At 43.8% G+C, this 24652-nt stretch overlaps 1 protein-coding gene and 1 pseudogene across 4 annotated transcripts in view; both read left to right on the top strand.

The window, feature by feature from the left end:
- Arhgap44 (Rho GTPase activating protein 44) overlaps positions 1–24652 on the top strand; it is a 174459-nt gene that overhangs the window by 117775 nt on the left and 32032 nt on the right. For all 4 annotated transcript variants that reach the window (XM_028869347.2, XM_028869345.2, XM_028869344.2 and 1 more), the window contains exons 8-10: positions 15412–15480; positions 17764–17845; positions 18197–18324. In XM_028869347.2, coding sequence (XP_028725180.1) covers positions 15412–15480; positions 17764–17845; positions 18197–18324 — 279 coding nt within the window. The remainder of the gene's footprint in view (positions 1–15411; positions 15481–17763; positions 17846–18196; positions 18325–24652) is intronic.
- On the top strand, positions 21312–22239 carry LOC114693115 (annotated as a pseudogene).

The following is a 24652-nucleotide window of genomic DNA, read 5'->3' as shown; positions in this document are numbered from 1 at the left end:
GGCTGCTGTGACATTTCTGAAGTGTTCTCTCTCCTGCTGATTTGAGCATGAGCTATACTTTTCTATTGTATATCCATTTATTCAGTTCATAATCTTTTTGGGGGGATTATATAACAGACTTATTTAGGACTTTTAGCAAATGCTGTAAAGACAGGTTTAAAAAAAAAACTAGAAAATCCCTCCCAAAAGTCAATGTCATGAACATAATTAATCTAAGTTTAGTGTATATTAATTATATATTTTTCAATTCATGAGAATAGTTCTTTTTTCTCTTTTTTGGATATTTTTCTTTTATTTTTGAGACTATAATTATATCATAGCCCTTCTCTTTTCTTCCTCCAGTCCCTCTCATATACCCTTCCTTGCTATCTTTCAAATCCATGGCTACTTTTTTTATTGATTTTTGTTACCTGCACATATGTATATACAGATACAAACATACTTATATATGCATATATACTCCCCAATACATCAACATACCTGCTCAGTCTGCATCATGTTCCTTGTACATGTGTTTCCAGGAATGACCATTTAGTATTGGATCACCGACTGGTGTGCTTTTCCCCCTTCGGAAGACTGTGTCTCCCAGTCTCAGGATTCCTTAGTTGCATGTAGTTCTTTGTGTATGGCTGAGGCCTCATGGGCTTCCCTCCATCTACTTTGGCATATCTGTTGGTGTTGTCCTTATTTAGTTCACACTTGGACAATCACACTAATGAGACTCTATGAGTGTAATTCTGATATTACTAGAAGACACAATCTCCCTGATCCTTTGGCTCTTTAAATCTTTCTTCTTCTTCCCCAATCTTCCCTGAGCCTTAGGTGTGAGAGTGTTTTGTAGATGTTTCCACTGGACTTAGCATGCGTTTTGATTGGTTGTGGTTTACTGTAGTGGTCTCCATCTGTTTCAAAGAGAAATTTCCTTGATGAGGGGCGAGGACGGCACTTATCTGTGGGTACAAGGACAAGTATTTGGTGTAGTTGGGGTTTATGCTGACTTTGTAAAGTAGGCGCTGTAGATTCTCCCCCAGATCCATGACTTCACTAGGCCTGGGTAGTTGGCTAGCTTTCCAGTACCACAGATGATTTCCATCTTGTTGAGTGGGTCTTAAGTCCAACTATAGAGCTATTGGTTACTGCCAAGGTATGTGTACCACTACTGCACTCTTAGGGTTATCATTGTCAGACTAGCCATTGTGGTTCATAGGCATCATAGCTGGGTAGAACTGTTGGTTATTTCTCCTTTGGAAGCTTGCATGGTGCTTTCTGATACTAAAAAAGCTAGTTCTTAGGGAGGAGGCATTCAGATCAGTTCTAGCTTAGGGGTCTCTGGATCCTGTGTCCAAAATGCATGGTGTCTTCAGCAATAGGGACTTACCCTTCCACCTCCGGTGGGCAACTAAGGACAATAGCAATAGCTTGTAATGTTTTGGGAGTCTCTGAGACAACTCTCAAAAGAGGGCTTTCTATGCCTGGTGTTGGGGTTTTTGTTAGGTGGTCTTTAGAAGAAGCATTGTCATCTCAGATGAGAATATTTCATTTAAAGTACATGTGCATATTTATATAAAGACTTAAGTGTATTGTAGGTTGGGGGTATTTTTGGTAAACAGTTAATAGTAAAATTCCTTTTTTTTTCAGTCATTATTACTGGTATTTTATCCTGCTTCTGTATTTATCTTTATCCCCCGCCCTAGTTAGAAACACCCCCTTCAGAATCTTCTTTTTAAAATATTATTTCCAGTAGGCCAGGTAAGCAGGTGCTAAGAGGGGATTCTGAAGGTGAATATCCAGGTACACCAGAAGGAAAACAGTCATGTTGTACACACTGTAGCTTCCTGTATTTGCTGTTATGCCAAAAGCATATTCCTCTGTAAACACTGTAACAGAAATAGATGTTCATTATAACTAATGGTTTGGGCGCCATTTGTAGCTGGAGAGTTTTCTCTCCGGGTCCCACCTATATTTCCTGCTTGGCTACTGGCCAATCAGCATTTTATTTGTTGACCAATGAGAGGAACACATTTGACATACAGACCATCCTGCAGCAGAAGAATACAGAAACATGTTATGAGAAAACACCAACTATCGCCTCTTCTGACCAGCAAACACTTTCTCAAGTGAGGTGACCAAGTCCTCCTCCCACCAATGCTCACTCAAAGTTTGTGTGACACTACACCCTATGATACACCCAGTGGCCATGAAATTGAGAAGGATAAGGAAGCCAGGGCTAGAGGATACACATATGTACCATTATATGTGTATGTGTGTATATACTTAAAATATATCAGGTATATATACAGCCACATGCATGCAAGCATGCATACCCACAGGACACACACACCATAACTTTGCTATTTTCCTGTGCAAAGATGCTTGCACTGAACTGACCTGTTAGCTTTGCATTGCTTTTCCTCTCCCAAATGGTAACTAAACTTCCATGGGTCTATATCATTCTACTCTGGTGAATTCTTTTTCTGTAGGATAAATACCCAAAGATGGCATTTTTAGGGTAAATCTACCCATATTGTTATTTGACTAAATACTGACTGACAGTTTTCCCGTTCTGAAAAGACAATGCGGTTCACATTTTCATCATCAGTATGAAAAATTTACATGCCCCTCCTTCCATCTCTACGTGTATTTTATGTTGCTCCTTTTTTTCTGTTTCTGCCATCCTGCCAGTTTGGAAGCGCTCTCTCTCTCTCTCTCTCTATATATATATATATATATATATATATATGCTATTGTAACTTGTAACTTTCCTTAATATTAGTCATGATCATATGTCCTAATGTTATTTATTAGATGATCTTCTACTGATAGGCATGCCCTGCTGGGGGAGTTGCCTATTTGTACTAATGAGTCAGGTAACATGCCTGTTGCCTTTTAAATTAGCAATTCCTATGTTTCCCATGTGCTGGAAATATTTGACTCTTCCCCATCGGTTGTGCTGCAGGTCCTCTGACTGAGCAGCCCGGTCTTTCTACTTAGTGTGCATTGGTTTTAGCCACTAAAATCTCAGTGCTACAGTGCATGTATGTTGTTTGCCTTAGGAAAGCTACTGTGTGGCCTGGTAGACAAGTGAGGTCTTTCTGAAGGTGTGGGGGTCTGCTGGAGTCCAGCTCCGACCTCCTCCCACCTTTTGACAGGTTCTTGAGTGGAGGATGAGAAATATTGAAAGATAGAAAGAGAGGATAAGAAAGGCAGAGACACAGGATAGCTTCGGGAGGGCCCTGGATCAATACCCAGCTGCCCTAGGCATTTATTCAAAAGGGCTTTTTATATAAATGTTAAATCACCATCACCACCCTGAGTTAAATCCTCTTTAATTCCTCAGATTTGTGGACTCTGTGTCCTCCTTCTTGGGACAGGGGAGTGCAATTTTTGTGGAAATGACTTTGCCACACATAGAGTCTTCAGTAGAAGCTCCCTTCCTTGTGACAGTCGCCTTGGCTAGTCTGTGACATGTTGAGTTGTATGAAGCTTGTGAAGGTCAGATTTAGAGGGTAATCATCCACTGTGCCCTTCATCGTCTCGAATGTATGCTCAACTGATCTTGGGAGCACCTACGGCAAGTTTTCTTAAAGTTTTCTCCTGACTTTGAAATAGACCCAGGCTTCCTCTGTCCTAAGTTCCCTGACTGGGTTTTTCCTGATGTGGAGGTTTTATATTTCCTCAGCAGACACTCTAGGTCGTCTACTCAATAAGCAGAGAAAGAGAGTGGGGCCTGAATGCTGGGACAACAGCAGTCAGAGTCCTCTTTATGAGAGAGACTCTCACAGGCAGGATCACACAGAACTCCTCAGGCATTTGGGGCCCAGAGAACTTTAGCCACCTGGAACACCCAGTCATGGTGGGCTGCTTACATGGGAACTGCTGAGACCTCAGGGGCACAGATGCCACACTCCCTGCCCATTCCTCCATGAGCCCATACTGTCCCTGCCTTGCCTCCATATTTCAAGGATAAACCAGTTCTGCTCTTCTCAACTGTTATCTGTTTCCTCTTTCTTCCTGGAGCCCCAGATAAAAGAACCCCGTTCCAGTACATCCCAGAAGGCTTGAGTATTAGCTGATAGTTCACTGCGGAGAGAGAAAGTGAACAGAGGAGGAGAGATGGATTAGGAAATGAATCTCCATGGTTGATGGTACAGTATATCATTTGTGCCTGGTACTCAAGACTGACTGCTATCCTGGGCAGCTCCTGGAAGGCAGCACTTCCTACCTCTACCTTTCTGGCTTCCCTACCTTCTGCCCATCCATTGCCAGCCCGCCAGCCACTCTTGTGGCCATTTTCTCAGTCCTCCCTCAGTCTCTTTTAATTTGTGTCTGTTCTTGGTTTATTCTCTAGTGTATAATCTTTGCTGTTTGAAGCTTCAGTCTCAAGAGCGACAGATCGAAGGCAGTTTATAGTCATCATTGCCTTCCCCATAGTCTGACTTCACACATACACACACACACACACACACACACACACACACACACACACACACTAAAAAGACACAGTGTTGAATCTGGACTTGTGATTCCTCTTAGCATAAGACTAGTAGTCGGTCATAGGAAGCAAGCACATAAGATCCAGGCAGGACCATCATTTCAGATCGAAAGGTTCCAGAATAGCTGAGGAATATGGACAATACTTGTATTCTCTTCTGCCAGCAGAGTCTGCCCATGAGGTCTAAGGATAAGAACAACCACATCTAACAGGAAGCCGGCTGATGGCAGTTTCCAGTAGTGTGGACCTTCTGTGATTTATCCACAGGGATCTGGGCAAGACATGCCACATATTGAAGCATGTTGCAAATATGGGTGTTTCTGGTTTCCCTGCACTCGGAGACAATGTATTTCTCATCCTGATGGAGAAGGGAAGCAAACTGCCACACATCTGTGGCCTAGCTGCCCTGGTCCAGCCCCACAGGCTGTTGAATCCTGAACCTACAGCCAGCAGAGCTTAGATTCTGAGAAGATTCTACAACTGTGGGTAGGAAAGTACAGGGACAGGGTGCCCATCATTTTAAGGTTAAAAAAAAAAAATCTATCTGGGTGGTGGTGGCACTTGGAAGGCAGAGGCAGGCGGATCTCTGTGAGTTTGAGGCCAGCCTGGTCTACAGAGTGAGATCCAGGAAAGGCGCAAAGCTACACAGAGAAACCCTGTCTCGAAAAACCAAAAAGAAAAAAGAAAAAAAAAAGAAAAAGAAATCTAAATTGATGAGTTTTCTGTGTCAGAAAACACCAGTGATGCTCCCACTATCCCCGAAAACACCAGACCCCACAGATCAGGTCCTTTATAGTAAACATTGCAGTATTTTCCCGGGTGCCTCAACTCACTCCATGTTTCTTGCTATACCTGATGGAGTGTGCATGCTGCACCTATAACTGGTATGCTCTATTGTCAGGAGTTAATGAAAGAGAAAAGCCTATATCATGCCCAGTAGGGGTACAGTTTTTTTCCTAATACTTTAGATTGATGGTCAGCTGTATCTGAGGGTACAGAATCCATGGGTGGGGAGGGCCAGCTGTATCAAGGGTTAGAGGACTTGGGAAAAGATTTACTGGCAGTTGCAATGAAGTGAGCATGATATATCTTGGTGCCTTGAATAAAATTCAACAAATAAGGATGTCATGTACCTGTGGATAAAAGGGGAGGTAATAGGTAGGGGAGATAGCTCTGTTGGTAAAGTGCCTACTGTGCAGTCCCAAGGAGCAGAATTTAGATCTCCATAATGCAAGACAGGTTAGGTCCAGCAGTGAATGCTTACAACCCATCTTTGGGGTGGAGCACAGAGACAGATCTCTGAAGCTAGCTGGCCAGCCAGCCTAGCCAGATCATTTCCAGAAGAAAATACTGTCTCAAAAGAAAATAAGACAGCAATCAAGGAAAAACCCTAGCTGCGGGCCTACATATTTGTGTGCACACATATGCAGTCCATACACAGCACATCACGTGTACACACACAGAGGGGTAAAATTCCCACATAAGATGAAAGGGATGTAAGGTGAGACTGCAGAAATTGAAGAAACAACTCCAGTGTGGGGTTGTCCTTGGTCAAGAACAGTCTGCCTTGGGAGAAACTGAGTCAGTGCTATAAAAAAAATACTTGAGGATCATTTACAGAATGTTAGGGAAAGACCCAAAGAGGTAAGTCTAGAGAAATTATGATACATGTTGAAGGTGAGCAGTGGAAAAGCTGTGTGTTAATAGTGGAAGATTCTGAAAAACAAGTCAGGATGCTTAGAAAGATAAAATTGGTGCACGACAAATATCTCTGTCTCAAATCTGTTGGAAATTAAAATTTTTGCCTTTTTTAAGCCTTTGAAATGAGTTTTAAAGCAGTAAACACTTTAATTCTACTTTGAGAGGACCTTTAATGTCAGGGCAGAATGAAGCAGAGTAGGACGATAATTCCCACGACCTGCATATAACTCTCCACTGTCAGCCAGCTGTGGACAGCAGTGGGGTCCGCTCCTGAGCCTGCACCAATTTACATTAGGGCTCACTCTTGGGTTGCACTTGGAGTGGATTTGGACAAATATGTTAATTTTTTGATAAACCCATTCAAATCTTTTACACATTTTAAATTCTTAATTAAAAATGACTAATCAAGACACTTGATTAAAAGGAAAAATATCTAGTTTTTAAGTAATTTTTCTGAAGGTAATGATAATTTCTCCTACATGTAATAGTGGTTATAAAGTTATATATATATACAACTATATACTAGTGGTTATAAAGTTATCTGTGTTTCTATAATGATAAATGGGAAACATTAGAATCCCACGATTGAACACAGACTTTTATGTTGCTGTTTTGGGGAAGTGGTGTGGGTAAAATAACTCCGGGAATATAACTGTGAGCCAAAGAAAGCACGGGTTTTCATAGGACTGGTATTTCCCCATCTGTCTTCATTTGATATTAATCAAAACATACTGTTGGCTGTTTGGTTTTTAGAAGGCAGGGATATGATTGTGCACGTTCAGCACACACTTTCATGTACAATAAAGAATGAGGGAAGAAGAATGTCTTCTGTAGAGGCCATTGTGTGGTGGGACACTCAGAGCTTTGAGATCGAGGCTATATCCTTGCTCTGTGGAAGATGAGCTCTGAGTTCAGGTGGTGTGCTGTTTCTAGGAGACACACCGTCTCCTGAGAGAGAAACACAGTTGCATCTCCTCTGTTTCCACCTGTGTGGGTGTCTGGTTCATTGGTTGGCTACCTGACAAATAGGAATCTTACCTGCTTCACTGGTAAGCCCTGTGCTTCACAGAGGCTTTCTAAGTCATGTTACACTAGATTCTTCTCAGCTACCACTTCACAAAAGAGGTGTGAAGCCTACACGCAGCATAGAACAGTCACGGAAAGGCCCCAGAGTTCGATTGGGTTATTAATTATAAATGTGTTATTCAGTCCCCCAAGTGTTTGGGCCTAGGTTCTGCCTGATACCAGTTTCTCATTTAATTCCACTGTGGTCTTTTTGTATTTGCTGAGTATGTTTGATGGCCCAGAATGTGGTCCCTCTTGGTCCAGACTGCAGGAGCATCTGTGGATGGTGTGCGTTTGCTGGAGTTGAGGGTGTGGCCCACCTGTGCCACCGGTGATTCCTGTGCTGACCTGCTGCCTGAAGCTGCTATAGTTTCTGCTGTCACGGAGTTTCCCTTTGGAGTTCTCTAAGCTGTTGATCAATGTGTTTCCATGTTCTGTTTACACTGAAGATTATTATGTCTTCTGGAGGATTGCCTCCCCTCTAATGGAGTTCCTGCCTACCCTTCCACCCCAATAGCTTTCCTGCCTCTAAAGTCAGTTTCATCTGCAGTGACGGTGTAGCAACTGTCTCTTTCTTTTGGTTAGTCTTGGCACAGTGTGTCTTTTTGACATCATTTTTCTTCTGTGGGGAGGAGAGTGAGGCAAGATCTCATCCTGTATCCCTCAGTAGCTGCAGCTTCTTCTTTCCTTTCTTCGACCACCAAAGTGCTAGGATTGTAAGCAAGTGGCCCCATGCCTGGCTTTCATTTGCCTTTAATCTAGATGTGCATTGCTAAAGTAGGTTTCTTCTGGATTTGAAAACCGGTAGGCTCTGTGGTTAAGAGCATTTATCACTCTTGCCAGTGAACCAGGTTTGGCTCCTAGCACCCCATTGGCAGCTCCCCACCATCTGTAACTCCTGTTGCAGGTGATCAGATGCCCTCTTCTGACCTCCTGAGGCACCCCACATGCATATGCATGCATGGCAGCCAAAACACTCATACACATAAAATAAAAATAAATCTATATAAAAATTTAAAGAGGCCTCTCATACCCAAGATAGTTGATTGAGCTTTGCTTTTTGATACTGTTCTCACAATCTCTGTCCTTCAATGGATAGCTGTAGAGCATTACTGTTCATATCTACCATGTGTTTCTGATTTCTATATGTTTCTCTTGTTCCTGTGTTTCTTTTCCATGATTCTTTTATTTCATTTCTAGTTTTAATTGAATATTTTATCTGATTTTGATTCTCTCTTTTAAAATAATAATACCCTCCCATTTTTGCTTTTTTTAGTGGCTTCTCTAGAATTCAAATTTTTTGCCCTCTTATTTCATTTATGTATGTATGTATGTATGTATGTATTATATGTAAGTTCTAGTGTACATGCACACTATGGCACACAGGTGGAGACCAGAGGAAAAATCTATAGAATAGGTTCCATAGATAGAACCCAGGTCTTCATGTTTGTATCCAAAGTGTCTCTAGTAATAAATACTCCTAACCGTGAATACATTGTTGCTAATATTAGTTTCTGTGAACTGTCACCCATGAGACCACTTAATAAGAAAGAAGTTTTTATTTTAAGTTCAGTATCAGTTAATTCTCTCACTGTGGTGACAAAATTCATGAGAGAAGCAACTAGAGGAAAGGAGTTTCCTGTGGTCGATAGTTGGAGGGTATGATTGTTCCTGGTGGTCGAGGCGTGATGGCAGGCACGTGGGACCATTGCTCATGTAGCGCTTGGGTACAGGGAGAGTTCAAGAGAGGTGACACCTCTTGACTTTCTCTCTTTTCCTTTTGATTCAGTCACGAGCCCCAGCCCAAGGGATGGTGTCACCCACGTTCAGAACACATCTTCCCTCCTGAGTTAAACCTCTCTGGAAATGCCCTCAGAGCGTGTGTCTCCTAGGCATTGAAAATCGCATGAGGCTGATAATCTACATTGCATGAAGGCACACCTTCATTCGGTTATTTTTTCTCCAGCGCTCTTCCTTTGGGGGCCTTGGGGCAGCTGACCTCTGTCACATTCTTTCTCTGTAGAATCTTCTCTAACATTTATTTCTTCCTTGGTGTGTCTGGGGCAACACAGTCCTTCAGTATGTCATTGTCTGCCCAACTCTTCATTTCTCCTTTACTTTTGAAGGATAATTTCTCTGAGTATGAGATTCGAGGTTGGTGTTTTAATGTTTTTCTCTTAATATTTTAAATATTCCATGCTCATGTATTAGCTTGCATGCATTCTGAGTTAAATTTAGCTGTAATTCCTTTTCCCCATCTCACTTTTCCCTAAGATTTTGTCTTTATTTTTCATCTGCTACAGTTTTAGCATTGTGTGTCCATGTGTAATTTTTTTGTGTTTTTGTTCAGCATGGTGTTCTCTGCTTTTCCTGAATGTATGGACTGGTATTCGATAATTTGGGGAAATTGTTTGGTAATTGGATAATTTGGGGAAATCTCATCAATTGTTGCTTTAAATCTTTTATACTTTTCTTTCATTTTCTCTTAGTATATATTGAGTGATCTGCATAAAAATGCTTAATACTCAGTGTTTTTAATACTGGATTTTTTTTCAGATTCTGAAATGTTTCTGTATACTTAAGTCTAAAATTCACTTATGTTTCCTATGTACCTTATACAAAAATGAAGAGAATTAATTTTTTTAAATTATTCTTTAATAATTTCATACATATAGGTAATATATTACCATCTCATTAACTTCTCTTATACACACCCACTCTTTCTGAACCCTGAAGGGAAAATTATCTATTTATTTAAATAATCTATTTATTTTTTCTTGTGTATATGTAAGGTATGTGTGTATTTGTGTGTGTAATGTATGTGTGTGTGTGTGTGTGTGTGTGTACGCATGAGTGCACCGCATACATATTTATGTGTGCATGTATGTGGAGGCCAAAGGTTGGAGTCAGGTGTCTTCCTTTATCATTCTCTACCTTATATACTGAGGCAACATCTATCACTTGAACCCAGCACTCACAAATTGATCTTGTATAGCTAGCAGGCTTGTTCTAGGGATCCTTTATCTCCTCCTCCAGAACACTGGGGGTTACAGGCAGGCCTCAGGCCTACCTGGCATTTACATGAGCACTAATCATCTGAACTCCAGAACTCATGATTTTGAGGCAAGCCTCCCGCCCCACACACACACCTTGTGAGCTAATCAACCTTAGAAAGAAGAAAGTAGCCCATAGGATCCCCCAAGCCTAGCCATCACACCTGAGAGGGGAATAAAAACGTGAAAATTCCTAGTGAAATTCAAAGCTTAGAGTCATATACTCAAAAATAAAAATAAATGAAGAAGATAAACCAAACCAACATTTGTCATAGAACCACAGACCATTGCCCTTCATCACACATATCGAGGAACTGACAGTGGGCAATAAATGGAATTGACAAACACAATAAATCTAGAAGTTAACCCCTATAAAAATATAAACTAATAATATATTACTTGAATTTCTTTCATATATTTGATGGTGATTGAATAAAATGATCATGGGAAACAAAACATTTATGAATTATTCCTTGCAGGAGACTGACCTTTCAGTGTGGCAGTCAGTATGCTAGGTTCTGATGTTCAGAATCATTATTATCTTTCAGATGTTTTAAGATGAACTATAAATAAGTAAAATTTTATAAGTGAAAATTACTAAGTCAACTGAAGACTTTGTCATAGAGCATTATAATCAGGAGATGGGTCCAGATACTTATTAGATTATACTAGTGAGAAAATAGAAACACACTGTCCCACAGTGAAATCACTGATCTGTATATTAGGATCTACACAGCTGTCTGGGCCTGCTTTTTTGTTGTTGTTTTTTGTTTTTGTTTGTTTGTTTTTTATTTAGCCAAGCACCCATATGAAAAGATAGAAGTGGATAGAATAGATCCAAGGCAAACAGACTTAGGTGCTTACAGTACCCTCCACCTGTTGGAATCTGGTTACTTATTTTATATTCTCCCATGTGCTGTAAGGTAGAAAACACAATTTTTCAAACACATTACATTCGATTGGTCATATTTTACTTCTCCTTTCACCACTAAACAGAATGCTTGACAGACCCTCTCAAGGGAGGAATGATGTCTTTTCACTCATTAAGGGGACACAGTCCATCATGACAGGGATGCATTATGTCAGGTGGTTCCATGGTTCCCTTCCTTATGTCTGGACAGAACATACTGGAAGTGACACTAGACCATAAACCTCAAATCCCACCTCTTAGTGACCCACTACTCCCAGTTAGGCCCCATGTCCTAAAGGTTCTGTACAATCTCCCACACAGTGCCATTAGGTGGGGATCAAGCATTCAGACACAAAGTCTATGAGGACATTTCATATTCAAAACAGAGCATGCTGCCCTAGTGTCCCAGGCTCATGCTCATCTCATAACGCACAATATAGTCAGTCCAACTTCAAAAATCCTCATTGGCGTAGAGTGCCAACATCATTCAAAAGTGCGGTCTCCTGAGATTCAAGGTAGTCCCTCAACTGTGAACACCTGAAAATCAAAGGACAAGTTACATACTCCCAGTATACAGTGGCACCGATTAAACATTCTCATTACAAAATGGAGGAAAGGGGGCATAACAGGAGACCTAACCAAACCAGGACAAACCCTAGCAGGTCAGATGCCATACTCTCTACCACCATGGGCACCTGGGACTTACGGTACCATCGTCTGAGCTCCGAGGAGTCTAGGTAGCTTTCACTTCTCCAGTTCTGTTCCCTGTGGCACATGTGACCTCCACCTTTGGACACATGCACTCGATGCCTATAGCAAACATCCCACATTTCCGGCACCTTTAATATCCAGGAGTCTCTACTGAAATGTAGAGACTTTATCATCACAGATTCATACACGGCTCCATTTGGAGTTCCGTGTAGGGCATCTGACCCTGGTGTATATCACATGACCTCCGTGCCTTTCTGGAACCTTGATGCAAGCCTCTATGATCCACTCATTATTGCATCCTGCCATCCCACAAAGCCAGTGCCACGTGGATGACAACACATTCAGCAGCCAGCTCGATCCAAGAAGCTGGGTGCCTTGGTAGTCCCATTCTAGCACTGGAAGCCTAGAAGATTACTGAAGAGTCACTGGTGTTGAGAAATGCCATTGAAGCTGTGGTCTGATGGGGGGGGGGGAAATGCAGCAGGAGTGGAAGTGTTTGCTCTGGGAGAAGCCTAGGCAGGGGCCTCACACCACGTTTTTTCCTTAGACTTTTTATATCAGGTCCCCCCCACATGGCTGGTGCTGCCTAATTTGAGGGTGTCTTCCTCAGTCACTCTCCCATGTGTCTGTCCTCCATGGAAACACCCACAAGACACACAGATGTCATTCACTAGTCTTAGACATTGCTGATATAGTCAAGTTGACAGCCACAACCAATAGCTATATTAATGAATGAGGAGAGTCTTTTTTTTTCCCTTTGTAGATGATTTAGATAAGTAGACCATTGGTGTACAGTTTTTAACCTTTTTTCTTATTTACAGTCTAGCATGTTCAGAAACTGTATTGCTAGATTTAATGGCACAGGTATCTAACCATACATGTAAAAAACAGAAAAAAATATACTTTTGCCTTCTTGGGAGAACATCCTGGGGTTTTGTTGTTGTTTTTCTTTGTGTGTGTGTGTGTGTGTGTGTGTGTGTGTGTGTGAAGAGAGAGAGAGAGAGAGAGAGAGAGAGAGAGAGAGAGAGAGAGAGAGAGAGAGAAAGAGGTTGTCTGAGAAGCTGAGACATTGAATATGAAGATGTATGAGATGCAGCAGTCAGTCCTTTGGCTGCCTGCCTCTCTGCTGTTGGCCAGATCGTGGATCATTTCCCTCTGGCCTTTGCCTTTGTGAAGCATCTCTCACACTTGTGCTGGATGTCTCCTGCTGAGAGCTGCTGCAGGGATGACATTTGTGGTAGACTCCAGATGAGGTCTGGTAGACTCCAGATGAGGTCTCCTCTTAAACTTTTGGCACTTGGCAGCCTGCAGATGGCTGCTCTGAGGAAAGAGAGAGAAATGATCTTGAGCCTGTTTTATCCTTTGGGAAATTTGCCTGCTGTGGGACTTCATGTTGTTGTTTGTTCATTTCACAATTAATATTCAAGGCTCTACAGAGAGAAAAGGTCCTTGGACTTTTTAACATGCTGATCCCAAATTAGAAACTTAGTTCTTATCTAAGGAACTGTGGATATAGCTCAGGGGTGAAGTGTTTCCCTACCACATGTAAGGCCTTGAGTTCAATCCCCAGCATCACTATAAAGCTACAGTCTATATCCACTTACCCTAACTCAGATGAAAGAAGATTTGAGGAGAATTTTATTTAGTTGTTTTTTACTCTTTTGGCTCTTAGCTCTTTGGGGGCCCACCACCCAGCTCTTAAATGAATCACACAGAGTCTTTCTTTCTTATGAACGCCCAGCTTTAGCTTGGCTTGTTTTTAGCTAGCTTTTCTTAAATTATCCCATCTACCTTTTGCCTCTGGGCTTTTGCCTTTCTCTATTTCTATATATCGTTTCTTTCCTTCCTATTCCATGTCTGGCTGTGTGTCTGGGTGGCTGACCCTTCTCTTCTCACTCTATCTTTCTTGCTTTCTTTTTCTCCTTCTATTTGTTCTTTCTGCCTGGCAGCTTCACCTCTCCTTTCTCCTGCCCTGCTGTTGGCCCTTCAGCTCTTTATTAGACCAATCAGGTGTTTTAGACAGGCACAATAACACAGCTTCACAGAGTTAAACAAATAAAACATAAACGGAATGCAACACATCTTTGCATCATTAGACAAATATTCCACAGCATAAACAAATGTAATACATCTTAAAATAATATTCTACAACAGACAATTTTCCAGGGGTTGGGGGAATTGACCTAAAAGAGTCTGGTGAGAATTCTATATAGCATAAAGCTTGGCATTTATGCATTTATGAATGAAAGTTAATTCATTTTCCCCTTTCTTCATTCATTGCTTATGGACCAAGCTCAGGCTGGTCTAATCCGTTTAAACCCAGGTGAGAGGTCCTAATGAGGTCCCCAAAGGACAGGTTTCCTCCTCTATCTCTGTGACTTGGTTCTGTTGCCTTGTGCACAAGAACTTAACGATCCTGGAAAGGGAGCTGACCATGCCTCCCCTCCTTGTGTTCTCAAGGAGAGCCAGTTCAGCTGGAGAGGCCAAGGGCTCTGCCAGCTGCCTAAGGTTTCCCAGGACCACCTCTTCCTGAAGTGTGGGGCTACTCTCTCCTGTTTGTTCAGCATCCATGTTGGCTTTTGGGTTACTGCTCTGCCTGTCTCACTCCAGTGTGCAGGCTCTTCTCAGTAAGTGCCTCCACTCGGGGTCATGGCCTCTGGATACCACATGGCTTCCACACACAAGGACAGAGGAGTGACAGCCTCAAGATGCTGTTAGCAACAGTGTATGCTGATCAAATAATAATAATAATAATAATAATAATAACAACAATAACAATAACATTTGTTGTGCATACTGTGGCTGTCTCTCTGGTACTGAAACCCATTCTTCCCAAAATAAAATGTTCCAGATTCCAGGGCAGCATTAGGCGATTGCCACTGCAGTCCACGGAAAGCCTCATGGTTAAGAACTTTTAACTCTATTAAATTTTTGTGCAGCACAGGATAAGGTCAGAATTGGCTAAGTTTTGAATCAGTACTCCTTTGCCACTGTGCACGTGTCTGTCCAGGTTTTTTGAAAATCACTGCATTTCTGTCGCTTCCCCACATGCTCATGGTCATCCAGTTAGCTTGAGGATGAAGGTAAGCAGGAAGGTCAAGCAACCCTGGGGAAGACGTGGCAGAGGGAGGCCAGCCACTGTGTGCTTGGAATTGCTTCCAGTGAAGCTGGGAGCTGCAGAGGTGAGGAGAGCTCATTTGCACACCACTCTGGCACACCAGCTTGGATTTGCTAGCCCAGAACTTAAAGCTCTGAGCAAACTACTCTCGTGGTAGACTTTCAGAGTCACTCATTTCTAGAACCATGGTTGGGAGGCTGGAAGCCCCGTGGGAAGAGTATGTGATAGGCCACATACTGTTGAAAATCAGGTGCAGCAGAGTTTAAGTCTCTTCCTCCCATGCTGTCTGTGACAAGTGTTAGCCACCCTCTCCCATTCTTCTTTTTTTTTTAACCTTGTTTATATATTTTCCCTTGCACAGGACCAGCTCTCTGCTGACATGTACAGTTTTGTGGCCAAAGAAATTGACTATGCAAACTACTTTCAAACGGTAAGGGTCCACAAAGGCAAGACTGCAGAAAGTCTGTAAGTGTCATGGTGGGGACAGAAAAGGAAGGTGGGCATAAAAACAAGGGCCTTCTGGTTGCATGAAAGCATCATGGGAAGAGGTATGGGGTGGGAGAAGACACTTTACTGCTTCAGTCTCCAGGTGACTTCTGCCCTCCATGTGTGGATGTGTCCCAAATCTGAGCTTAAAACAGAACCATGTCCCTGAGGATTAGCACAGCTTAGTTAACTTGTAGCAGGGATTCTCCACCAAGAGTGACTTTCCCTCCTTTCTTGGAGGACTTTGGAAGTGGGCAGATGCCTCTGGTTGCCCCAGCTCAGGAGGATGGTGGCATTGTGTCAATGGCAGACACAGCGGAAAATGCTAAGCTATTCAGATGCACAGGCAGCTCCCTACAGCAGAGTCGCCCAACCCAGAAAGTCAGGAGGACCCATGCTGGGAAACCTAGATTTGTGACAACACAGGATTTGAGAAGAATAGGAAACTATTCAATTCCTTACAAAGACATTTATGTTTCTATTGAAGATTTTTGCCAAGTTCAAGGCAGAGAGATAAGCAGCGACTGATGTGGCCCAGTGGCTGCCTCTTCTCAGTGAAAGCAGATTGAGAGTCTAGAGACAGGATCCCAGTCAGTCACTTGACTTCAATCATCCCGCCCAGATAATTTGGACCCTGGCTCCTTGCCAGAGTAAACATAGGCCAAATAAAGAAATAACAGAAAAGTATTGACAGAGAAATCCTACAGTATGAAAAAAGAATTGAGTGTACCTGTTCCAAAAGTTGAAAATAAAGCTGAAACCTATGAGCTTTTTATTTCATGACCAAGGAAACGATGGGGTAAGAACAGAAGTGAGTCAGAGAGAGTAGCAGGCAGGCAGACAGGTCTGAGAAGTTTAAAGTGCTCAGTGGGTGAGTAGCTATGGGCTGCGGCACTTTCCTCGCTTTATTAGGGGTACAGACTTTTGCAGCCCCCCACCCACGACCAATGCATGCACCTACAAAAGACCTGGTAAGTATCACTTCCAGCGCGGAATGTCTAGTTCAAAGCAGTAGTTGAGTAGTTGTATTGATTAATTTTCTGTTGCTGTGGTCAAACACCAAGCCTCTAAACAGCTCTGAGAAGGAAGGGTTTATTTGGGACTTATGGGACTAGACAGATGAGAGTCCATGATGGAGAGCAAGCTTGGCAGCAGGCAGGCATGGAGGGAGGCCCAAGAAGGAAGCTGCGAGCTCACATCCTCAAACACAAACAGGAAGCAGAGACAGCAAATTGGAGGCAGGCAAGGCTTTTTACTCTCTGAGCCTGCCCCCTGGTGACGTAGTTCCTCATGCAAGACCCATCACCTGAACCCCACTCCCATGAACAGCATCACGGTCCGCAGACCAGGTACTCAAATGCCAGAGACTATGGGGACCATTTCTCATTCAAGCCACCACAGGAGTGTGTTTTCAGATGCATTCCATTGGTCTGACATACGAAATTCTTGATCTGGAGTCATTGAGGCCAATGAAATCACCAGCACCCAGGCTGTGTCAGGCTGGGACACATGCTGTGTTCTCAGCCCTCGAGTTCCCACACAAGTGCTGTCACTGTTTACACTCTATGGCAGGCCTTTATTTTGTTTTGGAGAGTTGGATGGCCAGAAAATAAATGAAGTCACTCCCGCTCACTGGTTTTCCTTGGCCCTAAGCACCATTGCAGTTATTTCTTTAATGGAATAGGATGGCAAGGAGCACATCTTGAAGGAGCTTGTTCCTGAGGTCCCGGCACTATGGTCAAAGCCATGTCACTTCCCAGTATATCTGAAGGAGTTGAGCCACCTGCTTTCTGACCACTGACTGTTCAACTGATCACAGAAACTAACATGCACGCAGGCTGTTCTAACTTGTGTGTATCTCTCCCGGGCAAATGGACCTCAGCATGTGTTTTCCGTTTACACTCACCGACTGTCGCACCTTTAGCTCTGAGGATGCCAGGTGACATCAGGTGATCTCCTAAAGCAAGCTCTCTAAGCCAGGCTCCAGCTCAGGCAGATTCTCCTATTCCTTCCTGATTCTCTGCCTCCCAAATTTCCACCTGGAGTGACTCCTTTGCCATACTGGCTGGAGCCTGTTGTCCCTGGAGGACACTGAGGGCGATCCTGCCTGCTTCCTCCATGAGTGAGTGCCTTCAGACAGAGCAGAGCCCTGCGCCGCCCCCCCCCCTCACCATGGAAGCCTGCTTCCCTTTGGCAAAGTATAAGGTTTGTTCTTGTGTTTTCGCAGCTCATAGAAGTGCAAGCTGAGTACCACAGGAAGTCCTTGACACTGCTGCAGGCCGTGTTGCCTCAGATCAAAGCGCAGCAGGGTAAGTGCACACCGCCCTCGGAGCTGAGAGGGTGGGGAGCCTGCTTGCCTTCCTGGATGAGACCAGCCCCCCCACCTCCACCCCCCCCCCCCCGTGCTCCCCTGGGAACACTCGTGTTTAGAGGAGCCAGTAGACCTCCCTGAGCTGGTGTGCAGCAGCGACCCCAGTGATGCCCCGTACAGTTCTCTCCATGCATTTCCATTTCCCACTAAGCCACAAAGATGAATGCTCATCTGGGCGCTCTGTCTTCTGGTACTCTCTGTAGAATCTGGACAGGGGGAGAAAAAGAGTCTGGCATGGGTGGCCTTGGGAAGCTACTAACTGTCCCCTTTCTTGCTCACCCCTCCCCAGAGGCCTGGGTGGAGAAACCTTCCTTTGGGAAGCCCCTGGAGGAGCACCTCATGATCAGTGGCCGTGAGATTGCCTTCCCTATAGAGGCGTGTGTAACGATGCTGCTGGAGTGTGGGATGCAGGAGGAGGTAGGCACAAAGCAGCCATGCCTGTCCCCCAGCTGGTCTGTAAGAGTCAGGGTCTGTAAGAGCTTCTCTCCTGTAGCATCCCCACCCTGGATCCCTAAATCAGGCATTCGGTGATATGATCACTATTGTCTCTTCTGAAGATACTAATAGGCACCACATTCTCATGAGAACCTTCACATTCACAGGAAGAATAGAGGATTATTGGAGGCTAACATCTGCCCACAAGGACTATATGAGATATTCTAGACATTCTTCTTCATATTTGATGTAATTTGGTGATTTGAACAATCTGCTGCTGCTTTTGCTAGTATTAATCTTACTGCTTTTCTTAGTAGTAATCTTAATCCTTTTCTTCTTCCTCCTCCTCCCATCCTCCTCCTTTTCCACTTCTTCCTTCCCTCTTTCCTCCTAATTCTCCTCTTCCTCTGCCTCCTCCCCTCCCCTCTTGTCCTTTCTCTGCTCCCTCCTCCTGCTCCTCTTCCTTTTGCTTAGTAAGTTTCTGATTTTCAGAATAGCGCTCTTAGCTTACGTCTGGCCCTTCTGTACAGATCCTCACAAGTCGACTGATTGTGACATTAGAATTTTTTTTTTTAGAAGCCTCCTATAAGGAAGGGCTATGAGGAATTGATGTTGATCATTGCTTGCCTTGCCTGGTCAGTCATTTGTCTGGTTTCATCTACAGGCTCTTTTAACATCTTTACTCCATCTTCCTTTAGTCTGATCAGCCTCTCTGTATTGGTGTAGGGCATGCTGTGGGCTCAGTATTTGTTACTGAACAAAACACAAACATGGGATGAGGGCTCATAGACTTACTGGAGGGCATCTATCTAGTAAACATGGTTAGTCTAAGACAGGCTGTATTCTTGAAGTGAGTGCAAAGCCGGGTAGGACAGCCTAAGGGCTAAGGAAGAGCAGGGAGGCGGCAATATGCACATCTGTGTTGGCTGTATATGTGTGCCAGGCCTATCTTCAGAGTAGGTATTAAAAATAAATTGAAGGGGCACATGAGCCAAGTTGCTGCTTATGAAGGAGGACTGTTGTCATAGTTAGGGTGTCTATTGCTGTGAAGAAATACCATGACCAAAGACCAAAAAGCAAGCTAGCGGGGAAAGAGTTTGTTTGGCTTACACTTCAGCCAGTACAACTGACCCCTTGTCAGCCTGACACAAGAACACATCACCAGTAAGTCACGACCCTTCCTTCCTTATTCCTCCCAAGATCTTAAATATCCTTTTTTTTTTTTCGAGACAGAGTTTCTCTGTGTAGCTTTGCGCCTTTCCTGGAACTCACTTGGTAGCCCAGGCTGGCCTCGACTCACAGAGATCGGCCTGCCTCTGCCTCCCGAGTGCTGGATCTTAAATATCTTTAAAAGTCCCACAATCTTAGCCGGGCAATGGTGGCAGTGGTGGCGGCAGCGGTGGCTGTGGCGCACGCCTTTAATCCCAGCACTCAGGAGTCAGAGCCAGGCGGATCTCTGTGAGTTCGAGGCAACCCTCGTCTACAGAGCGAGATCCAGGAAAGTGCAAAGCTACAAGAGAAACCCTGTCTTGAAAAACCAAAAAAAAAAAAAGTCTCACAATCTTTACAAATTTAAACACATTAAAATCTTAGTCATTTTCCAAAGTCTTTTAAAATTCAAAGTCTCTCAACCATGGGCTCTAGTAAAATACATCGTTACTTTGAAAGGGAAAAAATCGGGGCACAGTCATAAATCAAAGCAAAACAAAATTCCAACTGTCCAATGGTTGGGGTCCACTCATGATCTGGACTCCTCCAAAGGGCTTGGGTCACTTCTCCAGCTCTACCCTCTGCAGCACACACAGCTTGTCTTCTAGGCTCCAGCTGGCTCCTCTCCACTGCTGCTGTTCTTGGCGGTCACCCTATGGTACCAGCACCTCCAAAATGCTGGGGTCTCTGCTGCATTTTCATCAATAGCCTCTCATAGGCTCTCCTCATGGTGCCAAGCCTCAGCTTCTCCGCATGATCCCTTCAGTCCTGGGCCTTCAACTGCCACTGAGGCTGCACCTTCACCAATGGCCTCTCCTGGCCTCTCACAGTGCCAAGCTTTGGGGCTGCACCTTCACCAATGGCCTCCTGACCTCTCACAGTGCCAAGCCTCATCTGATTTCCATGACCCCTTCATGCCTTCAAAACCCGTACCTCTTGAGTGATGCTTACACATTACTGAGTCCAGCTGCTAGCCAAGGTACAACCTTGGCCGCCTCTGGAACAGAGTTTCTCTGTGCTCTCAGGAAACACTTCCCAGAAGATTTCACCAGGGATGCTGCTGGTCTCTTCTTAATCATCGCTAATTTCTTGGCTCCAGCTGACCAGCATCAATTGTCCCAGCACCATTAAGGTTTCACTGCAGTAGTACTGGTATCTTGTTCATCACAGTTCATTCTTCAGCCCCAGTTAACCAGAACTGCAGGATCTTAATTCAAACTAACAAATGGCCCTGATAGAGTCTTTAAACTTCCCTCTGAAACTTTGTAAGCCAGGCCTCCATTTTCTGTACTGCTCTTAACATTCTTGTCTTCCGAGTTCCCACAGAACATCCCACTGAGGTCTTGACACTCAATGACTTTTCCAGCCCAAAGTTCCAAAGTCCTTTCACAATCCTCTCAAAAACATGGTCAGGTCGGTCACAGCAATACCCCACTAAGCTGGTACCAATTTGTCCTAGTTAGGGTGTCTATTGCTGCAATGAAACACCATGACAAAAAACCAAGTTGAGGAGGAAAGGGTTTATTTGGCTTACACTTCCATATCGCTGTTCATCACTGAAGGAAGTCAGGACAGGAACTCAAACAAGGCAAGACCCTGGAAGCAGGAGCTGATGCTGAGACCATGGAGGGGAGCTGCTTACTAGCTTGCTTCCCCTGGCTTGCTCACAACAGCCCATGGATAGCACCTCCCACAATGGTCTGGGCCCTCTACCATTGATCACTAAATGAGAAAATGCCTTACAGCTGGATCTCATGGAGGCATTTCCTCAACTGAGGCCTTCTTCTGAGTCTAGCTTGTGTCAATTTGACACAAAACCAGCTAGTCCAACAATGAAACTTCTGAACATCCTGATCACTGCTATACCAAGGGCTACAAAAAACCACACTAGGCAAAGAACTTGTGTCAAGGTCAGAACTGAAGTACATAAATGTGGGTGATTTAGCTTGGAAAGGGCAGCTATATGATGACTATGATGAAGAGTATGGTTGTCCCATTTTAGACCAAGATAGAGTTGCTGATGAGTTAGAGAAGCCAATGAGAGAAGGCAGCATTACTGTTGGTTACCATGGTTTTGATTCCTTTCCTGAACACTGGTTTCATATAGTGTCTGTGCGGAGAACAGATAATGGTATATTGTGCAAAAGACTTGAAACGAGGGGTTATAAGGAGAAGAAACTACAAGACAACATTCCACATAAGATTTTCAAGTTCTTTATGAAGAAGCCATAGCATCTTACAGAGAAGAAATTGTGCACCAGCTGCCCAGCAATAAACCAAAGAACTAGAGGGTAATATCCACCAAATCTCAAAATGGATTGAGCAGTGGGTCAAAGATCATAACTCACAACTTACAGACTGGCCAGCCAGGTGCGGTGGTGCATACCTTTAATTCCAGATCCCGGGAGACAGAGGCTGGTCTACACAGTGAGCTGTAGGCCAGCCAGGGCTGCAGAGTGAGACCCCTCTCAAAGGGGAAAAATGCATTGCCATGGTACAGCCATCCCTGCTGTATCACTCCATCCACTTAATAGAAATTGCCCAAGGGTCAGCAGAAGGAAACTATTTTGCACTTCTAGCTGCTGCCTGGATTTATTTATTTATTTTTTCCTCCATGAGAAAGTTTAAACAATCTCAAGTGTGAACATAAAATATTAAGGATTAAGACTGAAAATTGTCATCAATTGATAAATAATCAATCTAATCAATGGGTACATATCTTTTAATTTAATCACCAAAAGGTAGGTTGTAGCTGGAGAATTTTCTCTCCAGCTCCTGCCAATCCCGCCAGTCCCGCAGCCCACTTATAAAATAAACACACAGACTCTTATATTATTTAAACTGTTTGGCCTAATAGCTCAGGCTTTTAGCTATCTAGTTCTTCTGTCTTAAATTAACCCGTTTTTATTAATCTGTAAGTTTCCACGTGGCTCATGGCTTACCGGAACCTTACATCTTGCTTGTCCTGGTGGCAGCTGGCAGGTCTCTTCCCCTCCAGCCTTTCACTTCCCAGAATTCTCCTTTCTCCTTGTCTGACCTATACTTCTTGCCTGGCCACTGGCCAATCAGAGTTTATGTATAAAGAGGGATATCCACAGCAGTAGGTGGTCTCTTAAACATGGAAAACTCCAGATAAAATAAAATCTAAAAGGGGAAAAGAACACCTAATTATGGAGGTGGGGAGACAGCTCGGTCCCTAAGTACCTGCTGTGCATGTGTGTGGAGAAATGAGTGTGGCTGTACACTCTTGTAACTAGTGCTGGGATGGTTGGGGGCTGAGACAGACTTCTGGGGTTTACTAGACTCCTTCTTAGCCACAGACCTGTGAGTTCCAGGTGTAGTGGAGACCCCCTTCTCAAGAGACTAAGACAGAGACCAGTAGGGAAAATGCCCTCCTCTGGTGCCCCTGTGTGCACACCTGCCCACATATACATACATTAACCATACATACCAATAAATACAGGGGCTTTGTTTGTGTCTTTATATGGTTAAAACTTTGGTACAGTTTTCATAGTTGTCATCATTGGAAAAATGAAGAAGGGTCTCCTTGGTCCCCAAGAGTCTCATGGAGGAGGTAACTGGGCTTTTCTTTTTTTTGTTGTTGTTTTGTTTTTTTTTTCAAGACAGGGTTTCTCTGTGTAGCTTTGCGCTTTCTGGAACTCACTTGTGCCAGGCTGCCTCGAACTCACGGATCCCTCCTCTGCCTCCGATGCTATTGCGCCACCCCCCGGCTGTACTCTTTTCCAGTTTCTCTTCCTTCCTTCCTCCTTCCCTCCTTCCCTCTCCCCCCTTTCTTTCTTTTTTGAGTCAAGGTCTCACCCTATACCCAAGCTGGTATGGAACTTGCTATATAGCCTTGGTTATTTCTTTTAATTATAGAAAAACTTAATAAAGATAGAACAATGAGACTTTCCCCTAGCCACTTTGATTCATCTCCACCTCCATTTGCTGCTCCTAATCCTTGTCTTGGGTATTTAGAAGCAAATTAATTCTGCCATAGCATTTGTTAGCATTGTCAAGAACCCAGGCAGTATCAATTGGTGAACTGGCCTCTGATGTTTCCTGTCTGGTCCCCAGCTCTCTGGTCTCTGCCCTTCCTGGGACAGTCTTCCTCTAGACAGACCACCACCCCCAATTTTGCCTTTTTCCCACTCTACCTCACTTCCTTTCTTTTGCTCACAAATATGATTAGATTTTCCTTAAGCCTAGAAAAGAATATCTCCTCGCAGCCCAGGGCAGCCTCCTATTCCTTTCCTACTTCGTTGGTTTTGTTTTCTTATGAAGCCTGATTCCAAAAAACACGCACTGCCCATGTGCATACCACTGCTCACTCTGTCCTCTTCTGCCCATATGAGTGCCACTGCTCACTCTGTCCTCTTCTGCCCATGTGAGTGCCACTGCTCACTCTGTCCTCTTCTGCCCACGTGAGTGCCACTGCTCACTCTGTCCTCTTCTGCCCACGTGAGTACCACTGCTCACTCTGTCCTCTTCACTCAGTCCTCTTTTTATGGTATTACTTCTGTCTCTGTCTTAGTTACTTTTTTAGTGCTGTGACAAAACACCATATCCAAGGCATTTTACATAAAAGAAAGCATTTAATTTAGGGCTTATGGTTTCAGAGGGTTAGAGTTCATGATGGTGGAGCAAAGGTATGGCAGCAGGAACAGCTGAGAGCTCACATCTTGATCCTCAAGCAGGAGACAGGATGGCATTCCTAATGGAACACACATGCATGTGCATATGCACACATCCTGTAGACCAGCGGTTCTCAATCTGTGGGTTGCGACCCCTCTTGGGGTCATAGGACCCTTCCACAGGGGTTGCCTAAGACCATCAGAAAACATAGAGATTTACATTACAATTCATAACAGTAACAAAATTACAGTTATGAAGTAGCAATGAAAATTTTATGGTTGGGGATTGCCACAACTATATTAAAGGGTCACAGCATTAGGAAGGTTGAGAACCATTGCCACAGACATATGTTTATCCAGTTATCATTAGACCTTCATGTCTGGCAGCTCTCAGGTAGATTCTCCAAGATTTACTTGGAGTGTAAAAGAATCAGACACCTGAGAGTCCAAGGCTCAGATACCAATAA

The sequence above is a fragment of the Peromyscus leucopus genome, chromosome 8b (assembly GCF_004664715.2).
Source record: "Peromyscus leucopus breed LL Stock chromosome 8b, UCI_PerLeu_2.1, whole genome shotgun sequence".
Lineage (NCBI taxonomy): Eukaryota > Metazoa > Chordata > Mammalia > Rodentia > Cricetidae > Peromyscus > Peromyscus leucopus.
Note: the sequence above shows the minus strand (reverse complement) of the source record. Positions and strands in the feature narration are given on the sequence as shown.